This window comes from Vanellus vanellus, assembly GCF_965231255.1.
Source record: "Vanellus vanellus genome assembly, chromosome: 15".
Taxonomy (NCBI): domain Eukaryota; kingdom Metazoa; phylum Chordata; class Aves; order Charadriiformes; family Charadriidae; genus Vanellus; species Vanellus vanellus.
Genome location: NC_138920.1, coordinates 14,568,472 through 14,588,357, shown reverse-complemented (window position 1 = coordinate 14,588,357; position 19,886 = coordinate 14,568,472). Strand labels below are relative to the sequence as shown.

At 48.8% G+C, this 19,886-nt stretch overlaps 1 protein-coding gene across 4 annotated transcripts; it reads right to left on the bottom strand.

Annotated features, from left to right (window-relative positions):
* Positions 1-713: 713 nt before the first annotated feature.
* TCEA2 (transcription elongation factor A2) lies at positions 714-18,414 on the bottom strand (the record flags this gene model as incomplete). Of its 4 annotated transcripts, XM_082491138.1 has the most annotated exons (10): positions 18,291-18,310; positions 17,020-17,112; positions 15,482-15,544; positions 14,707-14,812; positions 13,157-13,247; positions 7,073-7,206; positions 5,134-5,190; positions 4,191-4,345; positions 3,701-3,847; positions 1,605-1,706 (listed from the first exon to the last, which is right to left on the bottom strand). In XM_082491138.1, the coding sequence occupies exons 3-10, from the start codon at positions 15,533-15,535 to the stop codon at positions 1,605-1,607; spliced, it is 846 nt and encodes a 281-aa protein (XP_082347264.1). In that variant the 5' UTR covers positions 15,536-15,544; positions 17,020-17,112; positions 18,291-18,310. The 4 variants fall into 4 exon arrangements, with proteins under 4 accessions (XP_082347261.1, XP_082347264.1, XP_082347262.1 ...); XM_082491135.1 differs by lacking the exons at positions 17,020-17,112; positions 18,291-18,310 and adding an exon at positions 714-1,011 and having other exon boundaries at positions 1,635-1,706; XM_082491136.1 differs by lacking the exon at positions 17,020-17,112 and having other exon boundaries at positions 18,291-18,414.
* Between the last annotated feature and the right edge of the window lie 1,472 nt (positions 18,415-19,886).

Here is a 19,886-nt window from a genome sequence, read left to right as displayed (position 1 = left end):
CAGGGATGGGGCAGCCACAGCTTCTCTGGGCAACCTGCGCCAGGGGCTCACCGCCCTCACAGGGAAAAATTTCTTCCTAATATCTAATCTAAATCCCCTCTCCCAGTTTGAAGCCATCCCTCCTCATCCTAGATGCCCTTGTAAAAAGTCCCTCCCCAGCTCTGCTGTAGCCCCCTTAGGGACTGGAAAGCCACAATAAGGTCTCTCCAGAGCCTTCTCTTCTCCAGGCTGAACAACCCCAACTCTCTCAGCCTCTCCTCACAGCAGAGGTGTTCCAGTCCTCTGACAATCTTCGTGGTCTCCTCTGGACCCTCTCCAATAGGTCCACATCTTTCCTTTCATCTTGCAGCAGTCTGTGCTGTCGGCATTTAAAGCCCCAAGACGAGAAGGTATCCATCACTGCAAAATCAAATAAATGCTGCCAAGATGGAAAGCAGCATCTGATCTGGGGCCCATCAACAGGTCTCCTCAGCCAGGTGAGGAAGCCCAGTACCACCCACCCAGCCACCCCAGGACTTGGCCCAGGGTTTTACAGTTCAGGAGTTGACTAGGAACAGCCACCACACACCAAGGATGTACCTACAAGTGGCTTCTTGCCTTCTGGTGGTCCAAGCACCGTTCAAGTCCTCATCCATCTGGACACTGTCCATCCGTCAAGTTACCCTGCCGCAAAAGCAAAGTGCTGCATGCACACAGTTCAAATAAAAGTCAGAAACTGACAAAAATGTTTAATATTAGTTTTGAAGAAAAAGTGACCATACTTGCTTAGATGAGAAAATAACGACTAGGTGTGTTTAGTGAGCTCTCCTGCCAACCTGTCGGCCCACAACTGTGGCTCTCCACTGAGGCCCAAGCGGACAGGCAGGCCTCCCCGCAGCTGCTCTCTCAGTGCGTGACAATGCAAACTCACTTGGGACACAATACACAATTGCCGTGGGTGCTGGCGTATGGAGGTTGCGGTCTGATCTGCGTTTGGCTGCCGCTCTCGGGCCATGGCACATATCAGCAGAACTGCAAGAGAAGGGAGTTTAAACCCCAATTAGAAAACCTCACTGCCAAAGGGAGTTGTGGGTCATGCTGTGTGCTGCCTAGAAGAAGGCAGGGATCCAGGTGATGGTCTTGTTTCATGAAGCTGGCAAGGGCTTGGGGATTCTGCAGAGGCAGGGCTCAGCCCCTGGAGTAGGGGCCAAACAGAGCTCCCGTTGGAATCTCTCGGCTCTGACTCTTTTGGCACTTGGTAGTGGAGCCATTTCTGCTCACCATTGACCGGGAGATTTCTGCTCACCCCCGAGCTCTGTGCACAGTATGAAAGAGCAGTTTTAAAATCCTGAACATCATCACCACCATCTCTCAGGGGGCAAAGGAAGCATGGAAAGCACAGTGAAACTGGTCATGGCAGAAGAGGGGATGTGAGGAGGGAGGCAGGGAATGCAAAAGTGAGACTCGACCCCAGCTTGACTGCAGAGACGGGATGAACCCAGGAGCTCTTGCCTCTGTGCTGGGAGGAAAGATCACTTGATAGAGCCAGTCAGCGTTTGGCAAGCACCTCTGAGGGCAGCAGCTAAGCGTCTGCAGCATTGTGGGTGCAGCCACCCTAACACCCCTCAGTGCCAGTAATATCCTTGGTGCGCTACCTTCCAGCGATTCCCACACTCGTTGCACACGACGAAGGTGGTCATGGGCTCATCAGAGCTGCGGGTCTGCACCTGTGGGAAGACAGAAGGGAAATGAGAGCTGAGCATCGCACACAGCCCCATGGGGGTTCACGGGGAGCTCCTTGTCCCTCTGGCCACCAGGGATTCCTGCTGGGGTCACATTGTCAGAAATCAATGTGACACCGAGGCTTGGGAGGATGAGAGGAGCTTCCTTGCAAAATGAGTCTGGTTATTTTACACACAGATATACACCTCTCTATATATGTGTATATATATGACCCGTCTCTAGCCTGACACTACCTGGAGTGACACGTTTTGGGACAGCAGATCTCCCTCCTCACCCCCTCTGCTGCCTCTTGCAGGTGGCTCCGGAGGTGGACATACCCACAGCCGGTCCCTCCCCATACTGTCCCCCGGGAAGGGATGCAGCCGGCGGCGAGACGACAAAACCCTCAGCCCATCAAGCACGTGCTCCACAGCAACACATAAAAAAGCACTCAAGCCATTCTCTTTTACAGACCAGTCCTGTGTCCTGGCCTCACAGCAACATGCTCTGGGTTACCAGGTCCTGCACATTTCCAGTCTGTTTTGTATTTGAGCCATTAAGGAACGCTGATATTTAACCCAGATGTGACTGCCGCCTCTGACCAGCTCTTGCCAGAAACACATACTTTGCTAAAATCAGATTTTCATGTCATTTTAATACCACAAGGCAGATCTACACTGAAAATACTGGCACTCCCTGTGCAAGTCAGACAGCAAAACTATGTCAAGGAGTAATTATAGTGATCTACATGTGTAATTACCCAATATGTAAGAGTCACGGTATTTGCATGATGCAAATTAACCATGTTTTGCAAGCATGCTGGATAGCTAAATTCTGTAATTCTCACCCGACGTTACTGCCTGGCTTCAAATGCTTTCACAAATGCCAGTTCATCTACTCAGCACTTAAAACCTCTCGGTCACCAAATAGCGATTTCACTGGAAAACTAATAAAAACACAGAAAACCTTCTGATATTTCTATTTAAAAGACACTGTCATGACCTGCCCCAATTCCAGGCAGCCGGAGTCTGTCTCCACCTGTAGTGGACTCGAGTCTCACGTGCTGCTGAGGCGAGCGAGACAGCCCAGGCAGTGCCGACCTTCCGCGATGCACTCGCGGAGCGAGGCCTCTCGCCTGAGCCAGCCTGCGGGAAGCAAGACTGCTGCTGAGCCAAAGGAAAATCCCTGGTCAGCTGCCTGGCTTTCATCTGTGTTTGCACGTCATGTCGAAGCATACGAAGGAGTTTCACTCGGCACTTGCACACGCAGTTTGTGCACACCCACTCAGTAGCAATTGCGTGGTTGCTGGTGCATTTTTGGGTATCTGCACATTCTAAAACACTGACTCACAGCAAAGGCACATTTATCTCCAGATGCCTGGCGCAAATATGGGAACTAAAGAGCACTGGTAATGCACAAGGCTTCCAGCGGTCATCCATTGAGAAGAAAAATCCCCTCTGCCTGCTCACATCACTTCTTCGTTTATTCCTCATGTTTCACCTGTTTCACACTGTTTGATTTTTAAATAAGTTGGGATTTGTCCAGCCGCAGCTTACCTGTTCTCAATTTGCACTTTTAATACCATCAACGTGCCTGCCTCGGTTTCTGCAGTCTCTCTCCTCTACACTACCCACTCCTTTCTTGTCTGAATCTCCACATTCCCAGCACCTGCTTTCAATGTGCCGCTCTCCCGAGCCACATGGCAACCAGCACTGCTATACTTTTGGAAAGCTTCCTTGGTGCTGCACAACCCCTCCTCTTGTACAAATGGGCCACAAAGTTACACAAGCTCCAAGGAAAGATGAGTGCAAAATCACTGTGCAAAAAAGCAGCACATTTTAGAGAGCCTTGAGTGTACAAAAAAAGATCTCTCCGCCAGTGGCAAAATTTGTGCCATGCTGCAGGGCCTGTCACAGAGCAGTAAGAGCTCGTGACCATGACAGATCATGTCCTGTGCAGAGATCAACTGTGTGGAGGCTGTAGGAGCTAGAAGACTAACCTGGGTGTAGGTACAGTTCTTCTTCTTGCATTTCCCACAGGTGAAGAGGTCAGTCTGCGTCCCTCCTGTCTTGGCCATCTGATGCTCCCGGATTGCTTCTTTCGTCATGGCTTTTCTGATCTCTTTCAGCTCATTACTGGCCATTTCCTTTCAAAAAAAAAAACAATCAAATCGCATCTGTCCAGTTTTAACCACCACACCTACTGCAGTGGAAAGACTCAAGAAAACAGGGTGGCCCAACAGATGGGTATTAAGACAGAAAGTCTTTAATTGCTGGTTTCTGGTTGATACCTAGGCCCCCACGAGGATCTGAAGGTGCAACAAACTGCTCTCCACATTGTAAACCCCATAGCTAGCTAGCTCCCCATGCACTCCAGCAGCAGCTGCTGAGAAATCTGCAATCTTGGCAGCAAACCAGCCCCTTGCTTCAAGCTGACCCACAGGACACATCCCCTGTAAGAAGCAAACCCTGCTCCTTAGGCTGCCTCACCTCCGAGGTCATCACTGCGATCTGCTCGGGGGTAATCACCCCACATAGCACGTTCTTTTTCAGCTCAGGATTTTTGGAGTCCTTCAGATTTGAGATCCGGCTCCTCACTCGGTTTTTGTATTTCATGTCGGTGTTCTTGACATCTTGGTATATGCGTACACAGCAGTCAAGGAGTCTACAATCAATCCGAGTCCCCCAAGCACTTTCTACACCACTTGTGAATAGCAGGGAGTGTTACCTGCTGCAAGGATGCAGATGAGGGTGCTGGGACCCAACAGCAGTGTCTGCTCAGGGAGGTTAACTGTGGATTTGAGAGCAGGCTTATACAGTCCAGGGGCTTTCAGTTTTGGCTTTTTCACTGTGCTGGAAATAATCTTTATTTTCAGTTATGCTCAGGTCCTTCAACCTGCTCTTTCTCTCAGCAAGGTAGCCACAAAACCCTCCACTACGAGAGGCCAACTGCACCTCCTACCCCACAGCCCCCAAACCAAGCAAACTCCAGGCTTATCTCAAATCAACAAGCAACTTGATCCTCATTGCTCCATCCTTGCCATTGCTTTTGTCTATATCAGCACACTCTCCTCAACAGGGAGACACAGGGACGTTGCATGTATTTGGAAGCAGAGCTGAGAGCAGGAAATAGCATTTTGATGAGAAGGACAAACTGGGGATTACAGTCCATTAGGGCGTGAACGAGAAGGAAATAATCACGTCCATCACACCAGCAAGGGGTCTGCCCTGAGCTCCCAACACCATACTGGTGGTTCTTTAGTGACCCAGGACTCAGCCAAGCAGAGCTGGAACCAAACTCAGAGCCCTGACAAGCAGAGTTGCAGCAGAACATTAATGCAAAGAAAGACTGCCCCATTTTTCCTCCAAGCACATTAATCTCATGGCCCGGAGGCATGCAGGCCCTTGAGGAAGCCCTGTACAGTAAGGATATATTCTTCAATCTGGGCTGCTATGTGCTCACAGTCAGCACCAATGGAAATATAATCATCTGTAAGACAAGAGAAACATGAGGTCAACGACTTCCAACCAGGCAAGGGGTCCCCAGGCTCAGTATTTCTGAGACATAAAGCTAGATAGTTTGCTATTTTGATTTACATGCTCTTTCCATCAAACAGCATCTTGGCCTTCGCTCTAGCTACCCTGTGACCTTTTTGAAAGGGGGCAGTGATGAAAATAAACCAATCCAATCAGTCTATGCCCTCTGCCACTCGAGGAGATGGACGGCACTAGACAAAGCCAACACGAGGCTGGCCCCCAAAACACAGTTTTCCAATATATTCTTGGTATAGTTGAAATCAAACATATATAGGCAGGAATTGAGTCTCATCAGATATGAGGGCTACAAAGCTGGTGAAGGGTCTGGAGGACAAACCTTATGAGGAACGACTGAGGGATCCGGGGTTGTTTAGCCTGGAGAAGAGGAGGCTGAGGGGAGACCTTATCACCCTCTACAACTACCTGAAAGGAGGTTTTAGAGAGATGGGAGCTGACCTCTTCTCCCCGGCGACAAGTGATAGGACAAGAGGAAACGGGTTCAAGTTATGTCAGGGCAGATTTAGATTGGATATTAGGAAGCATTTTTTCACTGAAAGGGTTATTAAACATTGGAATAAGCTGCCCAGAGAGGTGGTGGATTCACCATCCCTGGAGGTGTTTAAGAAAAGGGTAGATGAGGTGCTTAGTGACATGGTTTAGAAGTGGTGGTGTTTTTATCAGGGTAGGTTAATGGTTGGACTTGATGATCTTAAAGGTCCCTTCCAACCTCACTGATTCTATGATTCTATGAGTGTCAATGAGAAATAGCTCTACTCAGACCAACAATCTGGCAGGGCCCAAAAGCACGGAGCATCAGTCAAGCCTTCGTTTCTCTTCTCAACTGAGGACTCTGTCTGCCCCTCCCCTATTCTTTCACACTCTTCTTCTCGCCAAATTAACAGCATCATATAAAGTGCAATAACTGCTATGAGTTTGGACATTGGGTATGGTAACCAACGCCATAAAGCAGGGAAGAGGGATAAGCTTAGTGAAAGACTTGAGGGGACTATTACCCAGACTTCATATGGAAAGTTTTTTCTAAGAGTTACACAAAGTATTTAATGCAGCACATATATAAACCATGTACGCACACACAGGATGGCTAGAAATAAAGACTTTGTGAACTCCATCTGCCGTCTACATTCCTTGGCTCCAAATTAATAAAACTCTGCAGTGCTTAGACCCTAATTTTCCAAAGGGATCTGCAATTTGGACACAAGCATGTGCTCAGCTTGAGCTGTTTAAAACCTGACTTTCAGAGATGCTGAGCACCTGCAGTTGCCTCTCGCTTTAGATGGCACAGTCTGCATGCAAGAGACCTATTCCACCCCAGATCCACAGAGGACCATGGTATTTAAGGGGCTCCAGTCTGCAAAGGCAGGGGAGCCTAACAGCAGATGGTGACTGGCATAAGCACCATTACTGACCAGCTCCATGTACTGAGTTACAGCTTCATTTTGTGCCCCAAGGGTAAGCAGAGATGACAGCTTCACCTTACAGTAATCGGACAAGGCTGAGACCTAGAAATGGAATCAAATACCTGCACACCTGAAGACAAAACTTCTGGCCAGACCACCCCAGGCCGCAGAGCGGAAGATCCCATGTTCTTAACAGCCGTTGTCTGACATGCTGCCACTTTATACCAAGTGTCTATAGCACTGCAACGCCAGCCAGTCTGACCAGTGGCAAGACCAAGCCAATGGCAATAATCCTTTGGGAAGGCTGCTACAGAAGAGCATATCTAAAAGGAACTGACCTACCTGCAGAGGTCTCTGTCAGAATGCACCAGGAGCTGTGAAGCACTCCGGGCAATGTAGGTTTCCCCCAGCACTTACCATCAGCCTGTAGAGCTGTTGTCAGCATTTCTCTGCATTTGTTGCGGACAGCATCACAGGTTACAGGCGCCGGAGGGAAGGTGGTGATTTTGGGGGTGGTTGGAGTCTTCGGAGGCTCCTGCCTTTTGTTGGAGCTAAAAGAGAAACTTCACCTGTCAGAATGTCTCAGTTCAGGTCACTGAGAGCAGAGAAGGGATCAGCAGGTATGTGGCCAAGCATCCTGTTAATCATAATACAAAACCAGTCAGAGCAAAACAGTGCAAAGACACATGCCCCGGACCAGCATACAGCACAATACAGCAACCCAGATACAAGCTCTCCCGGCTCTGCAAATGGAGGGTTTAGTCTATGAAGCAGGCTTGCCAACCAACTTCTGTTATTGAACACATATCACAACTGCTGCACCACTGGGCATTAAGTAAAAATATTATAAAGCCATTGGACACCATCAGTAACTCAAATATACTCAGGGCTTCCTGAGAGCATCAGCACTTTCTTGGTCTGGTAGCATAGTACACAGATGCGTGGGACTTTATTCCCCACTCACTTCGGAGGATGCAGAGTCCATAACTGCTCTCAGCAGAAGGGGAGCAGAAACCACCACTAAGGTTAATCTCAGCAGGTGCTGGAGCTGGTTCTTCATCTCTCATCCTTTACTACCAACAGGTCAGCAGCAGCAAAGAGAACAAAAAAGCACTCTAGGTCTCTGTAGCTGACAAGGAGTGCACCATGCTGCCTTCTGGGACAGAAAGTAAGAGGAGCCTACACTAGCCCCTTCAGAAGAAGGAGCGGCTGTGCTAAGAAAATGAAAGAAAATGGCTCCTTCAGCTCTGGTATTACCAAAAAAAAAAAAAAAAAAAAGAAGAGGGGCACAACAACAAAGCATAACACATAAAAGGATCTTCCTTTTTCTTGTAATCTGGACAAGACTTTTTGATTACTCATCTCACAGATCACCCCTACACAACCACACACGGCTCACACAGGTGCCAGGCTGACAGAGGACTAATAAATACTGCTTCACTCACAAAAATAACTTCATTTCCACCTGCAATCCATCACAGGCACAGGCAAGGGAATGCAAACACCTGCCTGCTGTGGCTGCCTCAGGTCATCTGCAAGGGGAGCTGGCTGGAGAGACTGAAGGTGAACAATCACAGCACAGGCTGGGATTGGATGCACCGCTGTGAGGTTTGCACGCCGGAGGAGTAACGTCACTGAGCAGTTCTGCTGGGTGTACACCCACAGCATTGAGACATCTTGCCCATAAAGCTTAACATCTGCGCATAGAGTTAGTTAGCCCTGCAAATACTGCTGGTAAAAGATTTGAGCCATTATGATTCCCAGATGATTTTATAGAGCTTCCCTCCTCCACACCTCCTTAAATCTAGGCAGCAGAACAGTGAATTTTTCAGCAGAGATTGCTCTGACTTTGGTGTTTGGGCCACAAAATGCACTGTATTTATGGCCAATGCCTGGTAACACAAATGCAGTAAGAGAAAAAGGAGAAAAAAAAAAAAAAAAAAAAAAAAAAAAAAAGAGAAACCCTGATATTTCACTCATGCCATACTGGCAACATCTCCTTTAAGTGGCTAAGTCAAGCCTAAGTGGCTTGACAATTGCTTTTAAGCTGGGTCACTACTGCCAGTTCTTTGCCATCAAAAATAAATCTGTTATGAACAGGCACTTCCACTGCACTGTCCTGGAAGGGATTAGTCAGCCCACAGAAAAATAGTGCTAAGCTGGAAACCTTCTGAATCTACTGCTGTACAAACTGAGCCAGACAACTTCGGGGACTTATCCTGGGAGACCCTGCTGCTGCTAAGTTCAAATCCAGTCTGGCTTTTTAGTGCCTCAGAGCCTGTAGATCATCATCAGGGCTACTGGATTTCCCCAACTCAAAGCCTCGCCAGGCCCTTTTAAGAAGCACCCACCGGTGCACCTTCAGCAAATTGTTCAGCTCAAACTGTAGCAGAAGGTTAATTTCTTACTTACAATAAAATAGCTGCACTCTATGAGGGAGATTATATTATGAGCTTACTGTGTTTCTCTTTGACCAGTAGCTGACTACAAGCACTTTTTACCAGCTAGTTTTACTGGTCAGCACTGCAGGAGGCTATTAAGGAACAGATTTGCATCCAACATCCAAACAGCTCAAAACATTCCATAGGATTTACACTGCACATATTATAAAGAAACAGCTTGCAAATAATCAATTAGATGACCTTCTCCCACCTGGGATGTACAAATCACCATCAGGTGCTTAAGTAGTTATGCACAGACCACAGGCAGCAGACACAGGGGTGTATATAGCAAAGCACACACAACTCAAATAACTAATCTAAAAATCACAGCTGATCATGTTGCATAGAACACTTTGGAAAAGTGAGGCTTCCCAAAGGACAAAGGCAAAAAGCCTAGAAAACATACCTACAACATAAGGAAAGCCTGAAGGAACTGGAGTGGTTTGCAGTAGGGAAGACTTAGAATAGCAAGTCCTCAAATACTGGAAAAATCTGCTACAAAGGAGGACAGTAGGAAAAATCCTCCATACTTCCTACAGACAAAAGCATGAAGAAATGGCCTTAGCAAGACAGGTTTTGATTGACAGCAAGTTTCAAATTGTAACGGAGAATTATGAATTAGAAGATACTGCCAAGGTCAGCTGTGGAAACGTCTTACCCTGAGGTTATTTTAGAAAAGCTTGGAGAAAGGCCTTTCAGGGACAGCTTGGGTAGAAATTGTGCTGTCCTGGGAAGGGGTGGCAGGAGAACCTTCCCTGAGACCTCTTCCAGCTTTAACTTCTATTTCATTTTGCAAGCAACGGTCTCCCAGAGCAAAGCACTGCATGTGTACTCCCAACACTGGCCTTCACCACATTCAATACTTAACATCAGGTCTTTAAACTAATACTTGCACAGGTAATACGTGATTTTCAGGAAGGTTCTATCTACAAATGCTATTGACTTAAGTACTTAGATGTTTATTCCCTGGAGGTGGAAGAAAAGCTAGACAAGATGCATGCTTATCCCACTTCTGTTAGCTGATGAGTAAAGACATATTCGCCTACATACACATACATGTCATACATGCCCTGAGATGACAGCTGATCATGACAACAGATGACAACAAATTAGATGAAACAGACTTCTCAGCCATTCCAAAGATTGTACAGAAAGTTATTTATTAAGCTTTAGAAGTTAGTTTATAATTAAAGTAGTTGGGAAACAGACCTCAAGCACACCTAGAAGACTTATTTCAGGAAATCCTTGTGGTTCACACTGTTCCTACTAAACAGGAGAAAGAGCTTGTAAATCTATGCAGGCAACAAAAGCTTATACATAAAAAAGGCTATGCTGGAACAAAATGGTGGCAAAGCAACAGCCAGGGACTGCAGGCAGAACTCAGGGCTGCACTGGAAGAAAATCCCATGGAAGAGCTGAATTCAGGCCACAGATCCAAAACCTCCTAATAAAGGCAGTTTAGAGAATCCTGGAAAAGAAAAAGCTCATGCTGCCAGAGACAGAGAAACATTAGACATAGCCCATTAAAGCGTACTACACTAATGGTCTAAAATACTACAGTGCAACAGAATATGCTTTGGATTACAGTAATGCAGCATATAACTTCACAGGTGCCAGCTCCACACTGGCTGGCTCGGAGCCTTCAGGTCTCACAGCGCTAGCTCTCTAGTCACTACAGAGGGAGTTCTACATCTGTGTTCCAGAAAGCAAGACAAGTTTCAGGCCAAGAGCTATTCAAGTATTTCTCCTTGACAGGAGAGGAAGGCCCAGCCAAAATCTATCAGACTAAGTGGCTGAAATATCTGAATACAAGCTGATCTCTTTGGTGTCTTGAGAGCAGCCTCATCTGAACCAGCTATCGCACACTGAGCGACTAGTCAGACTCCCTTCATCACAGCCTGTGCTTCAAAGAACAAAGACTCTTTGCTGCTAATAAATGATTTATTTTATTTTTTTTCAAGGCAGATTAGTAGTTTATTTTGCAGCACTGGAGAATAAGCATTCCTGCCTCTGCAAAGAGAGCTCTGGCTCAACAGACTGACACCAGGAGCTAACCACTTCTGCCTGCCTATGCTAAGCTAATCCATTTGCTTCTGTTTATCCTGCACAACCAAGGGGATGCTTTGCCATTCAGAAGATGGAGGCTGAATATACATAGAAAGCCTCAAGGGAAAACCCCCCTGCAGTAGATGCAGCACATCCTCAAGGCACAGGGGAGGGTTAGCAGCACAAGCCAGAAAGCTCCACGCCACATGCCCCATGATAACTGTCTGAAGGCAAGGAGATGGTGGGGTTTTGCCAGTCTACCTACAGCAAGGATTCTATTCTGAGTGAAATTACTACAAGCCTCAGCCTTCAAACCAGGTGCCCTAGCAGGCCCAGCTAGATTTGCTCATGAAGTGTCTACTGCCACGGTGCCCAGGGAATGTCTCACACGTCCTTCCCTTCAGGCTCCACATTCCCCACGCTCAATTTTCCAAAGGTTAAATCAGAAGCTTCCCTTTTTCTTTGAACTGCAATACTACTTCCTAAGTCAGTAATATGTGTCCTCTTTCCCCCATTAGGAACGGCCAACAAGTACTTCCACAAAGGATTCTGCCCTTACCCTGGTTCCCTCACCAGTAAGGGCATGCACAAAGGCTCTTGCCCACGACTGACTGTTCCTACCCTCATCAGCCCTACAACAGATCCTCCCTGTGTCCACACCCTAGGGAAGGCAGTACCAGTCTGCACTTTAGATTGTAAAGATCATGAAGAGAAGGTATTTGCATCACAAGGCTGGTGATGCTGCTCAGATCCACTCTCTCAGTTTACAAAGCAACCCCTTCTCTGCTATCCATGACTGCTCTTTGTCCTCCAACCTTCATCTCCCCTCAAGAGGGCAAAAAGAAACAGCAGCCGGGAGATTCCATCCTACTGCTTTTACCCCCACACCACTGTCACACACCAGACTGCCACTGGATGAGTCACACACACAGATCTAGACAGCCCTAGCTCCCATATTGCACTACATCACTACAAGACTCAATTCTGGCTGTGAAGTCTCCCCAGTACTTTCATACTCAGCAAATTATTTTTCACATTTTATGGAAGACAACCAAAGATGCAAGCTAATTAAAGTTATGTAGCTCAGCATCAGTAGCCTTCTCCATCAGCAGCTCTGTGTACCGCTGCAATGGCTCACACCAATGCGTCAAGCCTCGAGAGATCTCAGCAAAAAGAGAAAAGGGTAGAGTGACAAAAAAGTGACTAGAGACAGGCTGCAAACATGGAAGAGCCTGCAAACCAGCAGGTTTATAGCCTTAATACACTCAATATTCTGGCAAACTTAGGAAATCGGCTGTATCACTTAAGGGTCAAACCTCTGAAGCACACACGCTCCTGGGATCTGAAGCTGAGAGAAGTCTCTCGCCTCGGAACAGAGCTTTAAATTCCATTTGCCCCCTCCCCTTTGATCACTGCCTCCACTTGCCAGCTTGGCAAGTGCAAAGTGCAGTCACAGACAGTGGAAACAGGATGCAACATTCAAGGCATGGCAAGAGGCAAGCATGCAGCAGACCTGCCAGATGGGTGGACATGAGTCCAGAGTAAAAAGAGGACTTCTGCTGGGACTTGTCAAGGACAAAGAAATGGAAGTTTTACTGTAGTGATGTATGAATCAATCCCATCCATCACTTGAGATTGCAAAGGCCAAAAATAACCTTCATTCTAAGGAGTTCAAAGTTAAAAATAAGCAAAAACATATAAAAATGCAACACAGGAAAAAAAAGAACACAGGAATGTTTTACTAATAGAAAAATCAACACATAACCAAGAGTAGAAAAACATGAAACAAGATGTCAGTAAAATCAAAAAACTCACTAAAGCCATTGTATTTTGTAGATGTATTTTTCTGCATTACAGTGTAGTAAAACACCACACAGATTGCCTCTGAAGAATTCTACACCCCTGGCGTTTCTGACCAGGAATTCTACTATGCAAAATTTGCAACTTAAAAATAATGTAAGGTGAATAATTTTAAGAAAATTCAAATTCTGTAACAGTTAAAGGGAAGCATTACCTTTGGTCTCTTGAGTTACCAGTCTCCTTTGAGGAAGATGTTGGCAAGGACAGGCTTTTCTTTTTCTCCTCACTTTTTTCCTCAGAAGCATCTATATTCAAAAGAGGAGAAACGGATGCCAAAGGGTTCAGAACTGGTCTTTGTGCTACAACCCTGCATACATTAATCAATGTCTTAACACTACACAGCGTTGGCATAAGGCAAGTTATTATTCTCCAAAAAGAATCGGGAGAAAGAATGCCATTATGGCCTTCCCCTGCTTTCCAACAGACCTTTTGCTTGCCTCTAAGTAGAAATTAACTCAAACAAAAGCTTTCCTCACCAAACCAAAGAGCAATCACCTTCCCTGCCTAGGAGATAAACTTCCTCTCAAGTCATGCCTCATCACAAAAGTTTCTTTCAGAGACACCCTGGCTGCTGAGTACAGGTTAGATCAAGTTCTCTAAAGCACCACCGAAAGCAGCATTTCCAGCCAACGCCACCTGAAGGGCCAGTATGGGCTAGTCCTTCTGGGAATACAACTTCTAGTGTTTCCCAAGTGATGTTGAAAGCCAGTAACACAACCCTGGAGAGAACTTTCATCGCACTGTAGAAGAAGTTTGACCCAGAGGTAAACTGGCTCAGCCTAGCCAATACACATCAACCCTAGGGTGGAAGTGACAGTCCCAGCCAGGACAGGAAAACAGTGCTCCTAACACTCATTTAGCCTACATGGAGCCATGGGGCACAGACTGGAGCCAGCTGCACATTTCACTTTGCCTTAAACACCACCTCACTCTTTTTCTTTTTACACACAGCTGCCCAAAAGATCTGTTTAAAAAAATAAGGAGTGTTTGAATTTCACATTGGGGTACTTTGCCACTAGCACAGAGTGGGAGACACACAGTCTTGCTAGCAGGGCTCAGGTAGTGCTGCCCTTCCAATCTCAGCGCTGCAGGTGCCTCATTCTTTTATTGCAAACATAACCACTAAGACCATAATTGTAATCCCTCCATCTGTAATTTGACATTAATTTGTGCTCTATCAACATTAAGACTCCTCAGACAGAATTACAAGCTTCTGCTTCTCAGTGTTGACCACCACGAAAGTCCTCCCAGCAGGAAACAATCCATGTAAATTTGCCTACAAGGTGTTAAACTAAGATCCTTCTCCAACTCATCACCCAAAATGCATTCCAGCATTTCTTTTTCCGAGCTGTTGCAAAAGGTTGACAGCACACGCTGTATTAATGCCACATAGCACAAGTAGGGGCAGAGGGTTCTGAGTGCAGTTATTGTTTCTACAAATAAAGCCGCTAATTATTATATGGCCAGGTACACGTTAAGAATAGTCCTGAAGCTTTCAACGCTCTTTCAAGGAGGAGCTAGCTAAACCCAGAGGAATGCATGGTAGGAGACAAAACTTGAAAGACAGAGGGTGCAATTGTAAAGGCTGATTTGCTAGAATGTTCTATTCAGATCAATAGATAAGCTTTCTTGAGAAACCCAGCCTCCCGCTGAAGCCAGCTCCTTCACAAGTTGAATCTGACAGGAACATGCTGATTTTCTTACCTAGAAGTTTCTTCCAAGATTTGATGAGGGATTTGGCAAGCGCTATCACTTCTTCATCTGTGCTCTGCTTTCTCAGTGCATTTACTGACATCCCAATGCGGGTGGACTGCAAGTGAACACTCAAATGAATCATTCAAGAAAAGATTCGTTATTTGTTACTAACTGAAATCAGAAATAAGCATGATAAAGACAAAGCAATGACCAAGATAAGAAGTATCCAAGAACTTGCAGAATTATTGTCTACTTACAACTTTGGAAGAGCGAGATGACACTCTCCAGCTTATTCAAAACAATGAGAAACTAGACATCCAATCACCCACAAATACCTTCCCTACACACCTCTAAGTGACGTTCAAGCTTAGAGTGTAAAAATCCAAGATGCCTATCTTAATCTCTGAATTGTAATTCTGTTCACACCTCCTCAGTGTCCTGAATATCACCATTACAAAGACTTACAGAACTTCTTCCGTGACTGCCCTTTGTGTTTGCTACATTACTCTGGTCTTTCCTCTTTCTGAACTATAGGAAAGGATTTGAGCAGTTACCCACATTTGCCTCATCAGCTGTGCACAAATTTCTGGCAGCACATGGTGGCCCAGAGCTATTTAATTGCCAGTCCAAAGCCCAGGTTCAGTACTATTTTCTGGATTTAAAGTTCATTTTGATGTTTTGAGCAAGGCAAGAAGCAAGAGGAAATCTGTTAAGGTTATTTAGCCAACATTTTGAATTCATCCAGATGCAGACTTCAGCTTCTTACCCTAACTGTGCAACTCACCTGCAGCAAGTCCAAAGTCATAGGCATACTTTTCAGTTCTTTCAGTAAATCCATTGCACCATCCTGGAAAGGAAAGAGTGAAACAGAATGAGTTCCTCAGCTTTTAGTAAAGAAATGCAACAGCTTGGGAATAAATTCAGAAAGTTGAATTTAAAGGGATAACCACCAATGAGCCTTCCCTAGAAGGTCAACAAGATTACTGCTGGAATTGCTGCTCCAGACAGACAGTAGATCCTGTGACCTGGAGGCACCGAAGAGATTGGAATGGGGAAAACAGAAGAGCACTGAAGCACCATGGATCTTTGCTGGTGTTTGGTACAACTGCAGCATTATCTTATTATCCTTACCTGGCAAGCTTAACATTTTTAACACCTGAAAAATACACTCTGAATCACAACTGCCCCCCCAGCACACTACTTGGCTTACAGGAACAATCCTACTATCAAACTCACTGTTTTGGGGACCCTGATTATTGATATTAGCTCACAAGAACAATTTAGCATAGTTGCAAGAACTTCAGCCACCCATCTAAAGCTCAAAAACACTATCCAGAGCCAGAGCTAAAAATATCCTCTTTTGACAGCATGAAACTTCATGTAGCTGTTTCATAGTTTTCACATTAATACCCGACTCCGCTCAGGACAAGAGCTGATACCAGGAGCAAAGCCATCAAGCAGCAAAGCTGAAGAGCTGCTCACTTCGAATTCATTATATGAAGTTTCCTTGCATCAGCTGTGCATCCCAGAACCCAGATCCAGAAAAAAAAAAAAAAAAAAAGTATCTGACTAGGCAGTCTGTAGATACCGAAAATTGGTAGTCAATCAGAGAAATGGCAGGGACAGAAGCACTAGTCTCCCTCCAGCAGCACTCTGCAGATCAGTCTGGAGTATGTCTGTCTCCATTCAGCTAGCTCTTTCCTCCCATCCCCCTTCTGTCAAACAAGGCCTTCTAGTGTTCACATTTAACAGCTCATTTAAAACACCAACCACTCCAAGCCCATTTGCAGCACAAGACCTACAGAGCCTACAATTGCAAAGAAGCGAAGCAGCCTGCACTGACAGACCCTGTCCTCAGATCCCATCCTTCCTATGCAGCAGGGCCATTTCCGATTCATCACAGGATGCAATCCAGCTGCCAGTGCCACCCTACAGAACAGATGCTGAGAAAGCCAAATCAAGGCAGAGTCAAAGCTTTCAAGCGTGCACACAAGCCACTCACACCAGCATTACCATACCCAGAACGGGCGACTTCCCACTCAGGCAGTTTCACACTTTTCCATTCCTCCAACAGCCAAAAGGACTCCATTAAATCCAGCCCTTAACATACAAAATCACCGTGTGATTCCCATCTCCATTATGAGAAATTGAGCCAGTTGGCACAATGGCAGTAAAATGGGCATCCAAGAAAAAACTGGAGTAACAAACAGGTACTCCAGGCAACCATCCTGCAGGGAGAGTTTACAAATTAGCCAATATACAATAAATATGCCGCAGTTCAGTACCATAAAAAAATGCCAACCAAGAGGAAACATTGCATACCACTCATTTAAGAAGCTGCCTCTTTCTCAATGACGCTTGGAAGCAAATTCTGCAAAGTTGCTCCTTTCCTATTTCAACAATGGCGTTGAAAACCTGCCATGAACGGGAACAGACATCACAGGCTGCGGTTTAGCCCAAACACACTTTCCTGGGTTGTTACAACAGCTACACAAGTGCCAGCACCCACCCCTATCCACGGCCGACACAGCCAGTCCCACATCCAAAAGTTCATGTGACAACCACACTCAGCATCCCATTACCCAAATACCACATTCCCCTAACCCCTTCCTCCTCCTCACCCATGCCCCACCCCCATCCTCCCTTGGCCCCTAAAACCCTCTCCCCCCCACCCCAAACACAGATGTACAGCCCACCTCCATCACAAATCCTTGCCACCCAGCTTGCTGCCTTGGCGCTTGCATGAGGCTGTTTGTACAAACACCAACTGGCATGTCCCATCAGGCAGGGAAACACTTGCTGCTGTGTGTCGTCGTCCGTCTGTCCGTCCCCGTCCCCCCCCACAGTCACACAGGTCACAGTCCACCCGGCCAGACCCCCAGGGTGGGGACAGCAGCACGGCCAGCCCTCCACACTCCAAGGGAGCGTGAGCATGGGATGGGGACACAGGAGGTAAATACAAGAGGCATTTGGGTTTTCTCTGAGGGCAAAACAGAGCTCCAGGCCGGGGGGGGAGGAGGGGGGGGAAGCGTGAGGACCCCCCTCCCCAAGGGGGCAGGGGAGGAGGGCTGAGGCTGCTCTCCCCGGGAGGGAAAGGGCCCCACCCCCACCGGCAGCACAGGGTGAGCCCCAGAGGTGCTGAGCTGTGGGGCAGGGGCTGCGTGAGGCCTTGGGGTGGGGGGTCACAGTGTGGGGAGGAGGGGGGAACATGGAGCCGCCCCCCCCCCCCCATAACGGCCAGTGGGAGGGAACGGGGTGGATCCCACATCACCGCAACGACGGGGAACAGAGAGGGAGACCACCCCGCTGCCGGCAGGGCTGGGGAGGGAACCCCCACCTTGATGGAGGATGGGGGCTTCTGCTCCACCACATAACGACTGCATAGAGAGGCAGGCCCCCAAAATGGGGGCTGGAGAGGCGCCCGCTCCCCGGGGAACAGAGAGGTCCCCTCACAGCGGGGACTGAGGGGGGGGTCTTACAGCCCGGCGGTGAGGACCGGGAGGCCCCGGCTGCCAGAGCAGAAACCGGGGAAGGGGGAAGCCCCCCGCCCCTCACCCCAACCGGGCAGCGGGGGCCCGGCCGCCGCCACTCACCGCGCTCTTCTTGGCCACCATCTTGTCCAGCCGCCTGGCGATGCGCACGATCTCCTCCTCCCCGCCCATCGCGCCGCTCCCCGCGGCAGCCGGTCCCGGGGCGATGGGGGGGGGGGGGGGGGGGGAGCGGTGAGGGGGGGCTGTCGGCGTTTGCCCGGTGCCCACCACAACCGCCAGTACCGCAGTCCGGGCGGGCGGCGCGCAGGGTACGACGGGACTTGTAGTCCTCCAGGCGCCCGCCCGCCTCTTCCCCGCGCGCCGCCGAACGGCGGGACTACAACTCCCGGCGTGCCCCGCGCCTGCCCTGCCCTGCCGCGGGGCGCGCCGGGAGCTGTAGTCCGTACCCTCAGGAGCCCGCAGGCCGCCGCCCTGACGGCCCGGCGACGGAGCCCCGTGGTCTCTCGCTGCCGCGGTGCCATTTCAGGCACTCCCCGAGCCAGCCGAGGCTACACGCGTTGTCCCAGTCCGTTTTCGCGGCGGCCGAGCCGGCTACCCCTCAGCCGGGCACGGCATCCCCCAGGGGGAGGCCACCCCATCCCTCATGGATTTCCCCTCCCCCCCATGGAGGGCTCACTGAGCTGAGCCCCGGGTGGTCACCCGCGCACAGCCCAGCCGGGGGCGGGGGGCCCTGCCCTTTATAACATGGCCGGCCCCCGCCACAGGTGGGCCTTGCTTTGCCCCTCGCTCCAGCCCAGGTGAGCCGATCCCCGCGGAACCGCTGCGGCCCCGGCAGCAGCACCGCCTGGAAGAGGAGGCGAGGCAGCAGCCGGGCAAGTGGCTCCAGCAGCCGTCGAGCACCGCAGGGATATCCCCCATGGCTGCAATCCCCCGGCAGGTCGCCTTCAGTGCCACGGTTATCCCTGCTGGCCTGGCTAAACCGAGACATGGGGCTGTGCAGATAGTCCAGCACGGCTTTAGGGGACTTGAGGCTAATTAGCAGAAGGGTGGAGAGGGGATGGATGGTTTGGGGGTGCCCAGGCCGGGGCGCGGAGCCCCCCTGTAGGTGGCACTCGTACTCTGTGCGAGGGCGGCGCGTCCCCCGGGAGCTGCGCGATGGGACTCGCTGCTGAATGTTGTTGCTCTCTCCAGCTGGTTCCTGGCAGGGGGAAAAACTTCGATGCCTCCTCCTGCACAGCCGGCTTCGCAGCCCTTGCCAAGCGCGGATGTTTTGGAGAGGGCCCTGACTGTGCTGGTAAAGAGCGGCCGTGTCCTGCCTCGGTGGGGCTGCAGATCTAGCAGAAGCGTGGAGATGTGCTACATGTGGCCTCAGGCGGCAGAATTAGGCGTTGGGAACCAGGGCTCCCTGAGCTCAGCTCCAACCCTGCTCTGTCCTGTGGCAACTGAGTCACTGAGGACAGAGTTTAGCTTTACCAGGACACAAAGGTGGGGAGTATTGAACAGATCGTTGCTAAACCTCTGCTGGGTGGCTGTCCCCCCAAACTGCCCGTTAGGTACATAAAGCTGCTGGTTTGCTGTTCTTTGTGGCATCTCGCATGGAGTTAGACAGAACTCTGGGATCCCCTCGGGCAAGAGCTGCTCCCCAGATGTGCGAGACATGTTTCGATTCATCCCCAAAACAGCAGAGGTGGCCCCAGA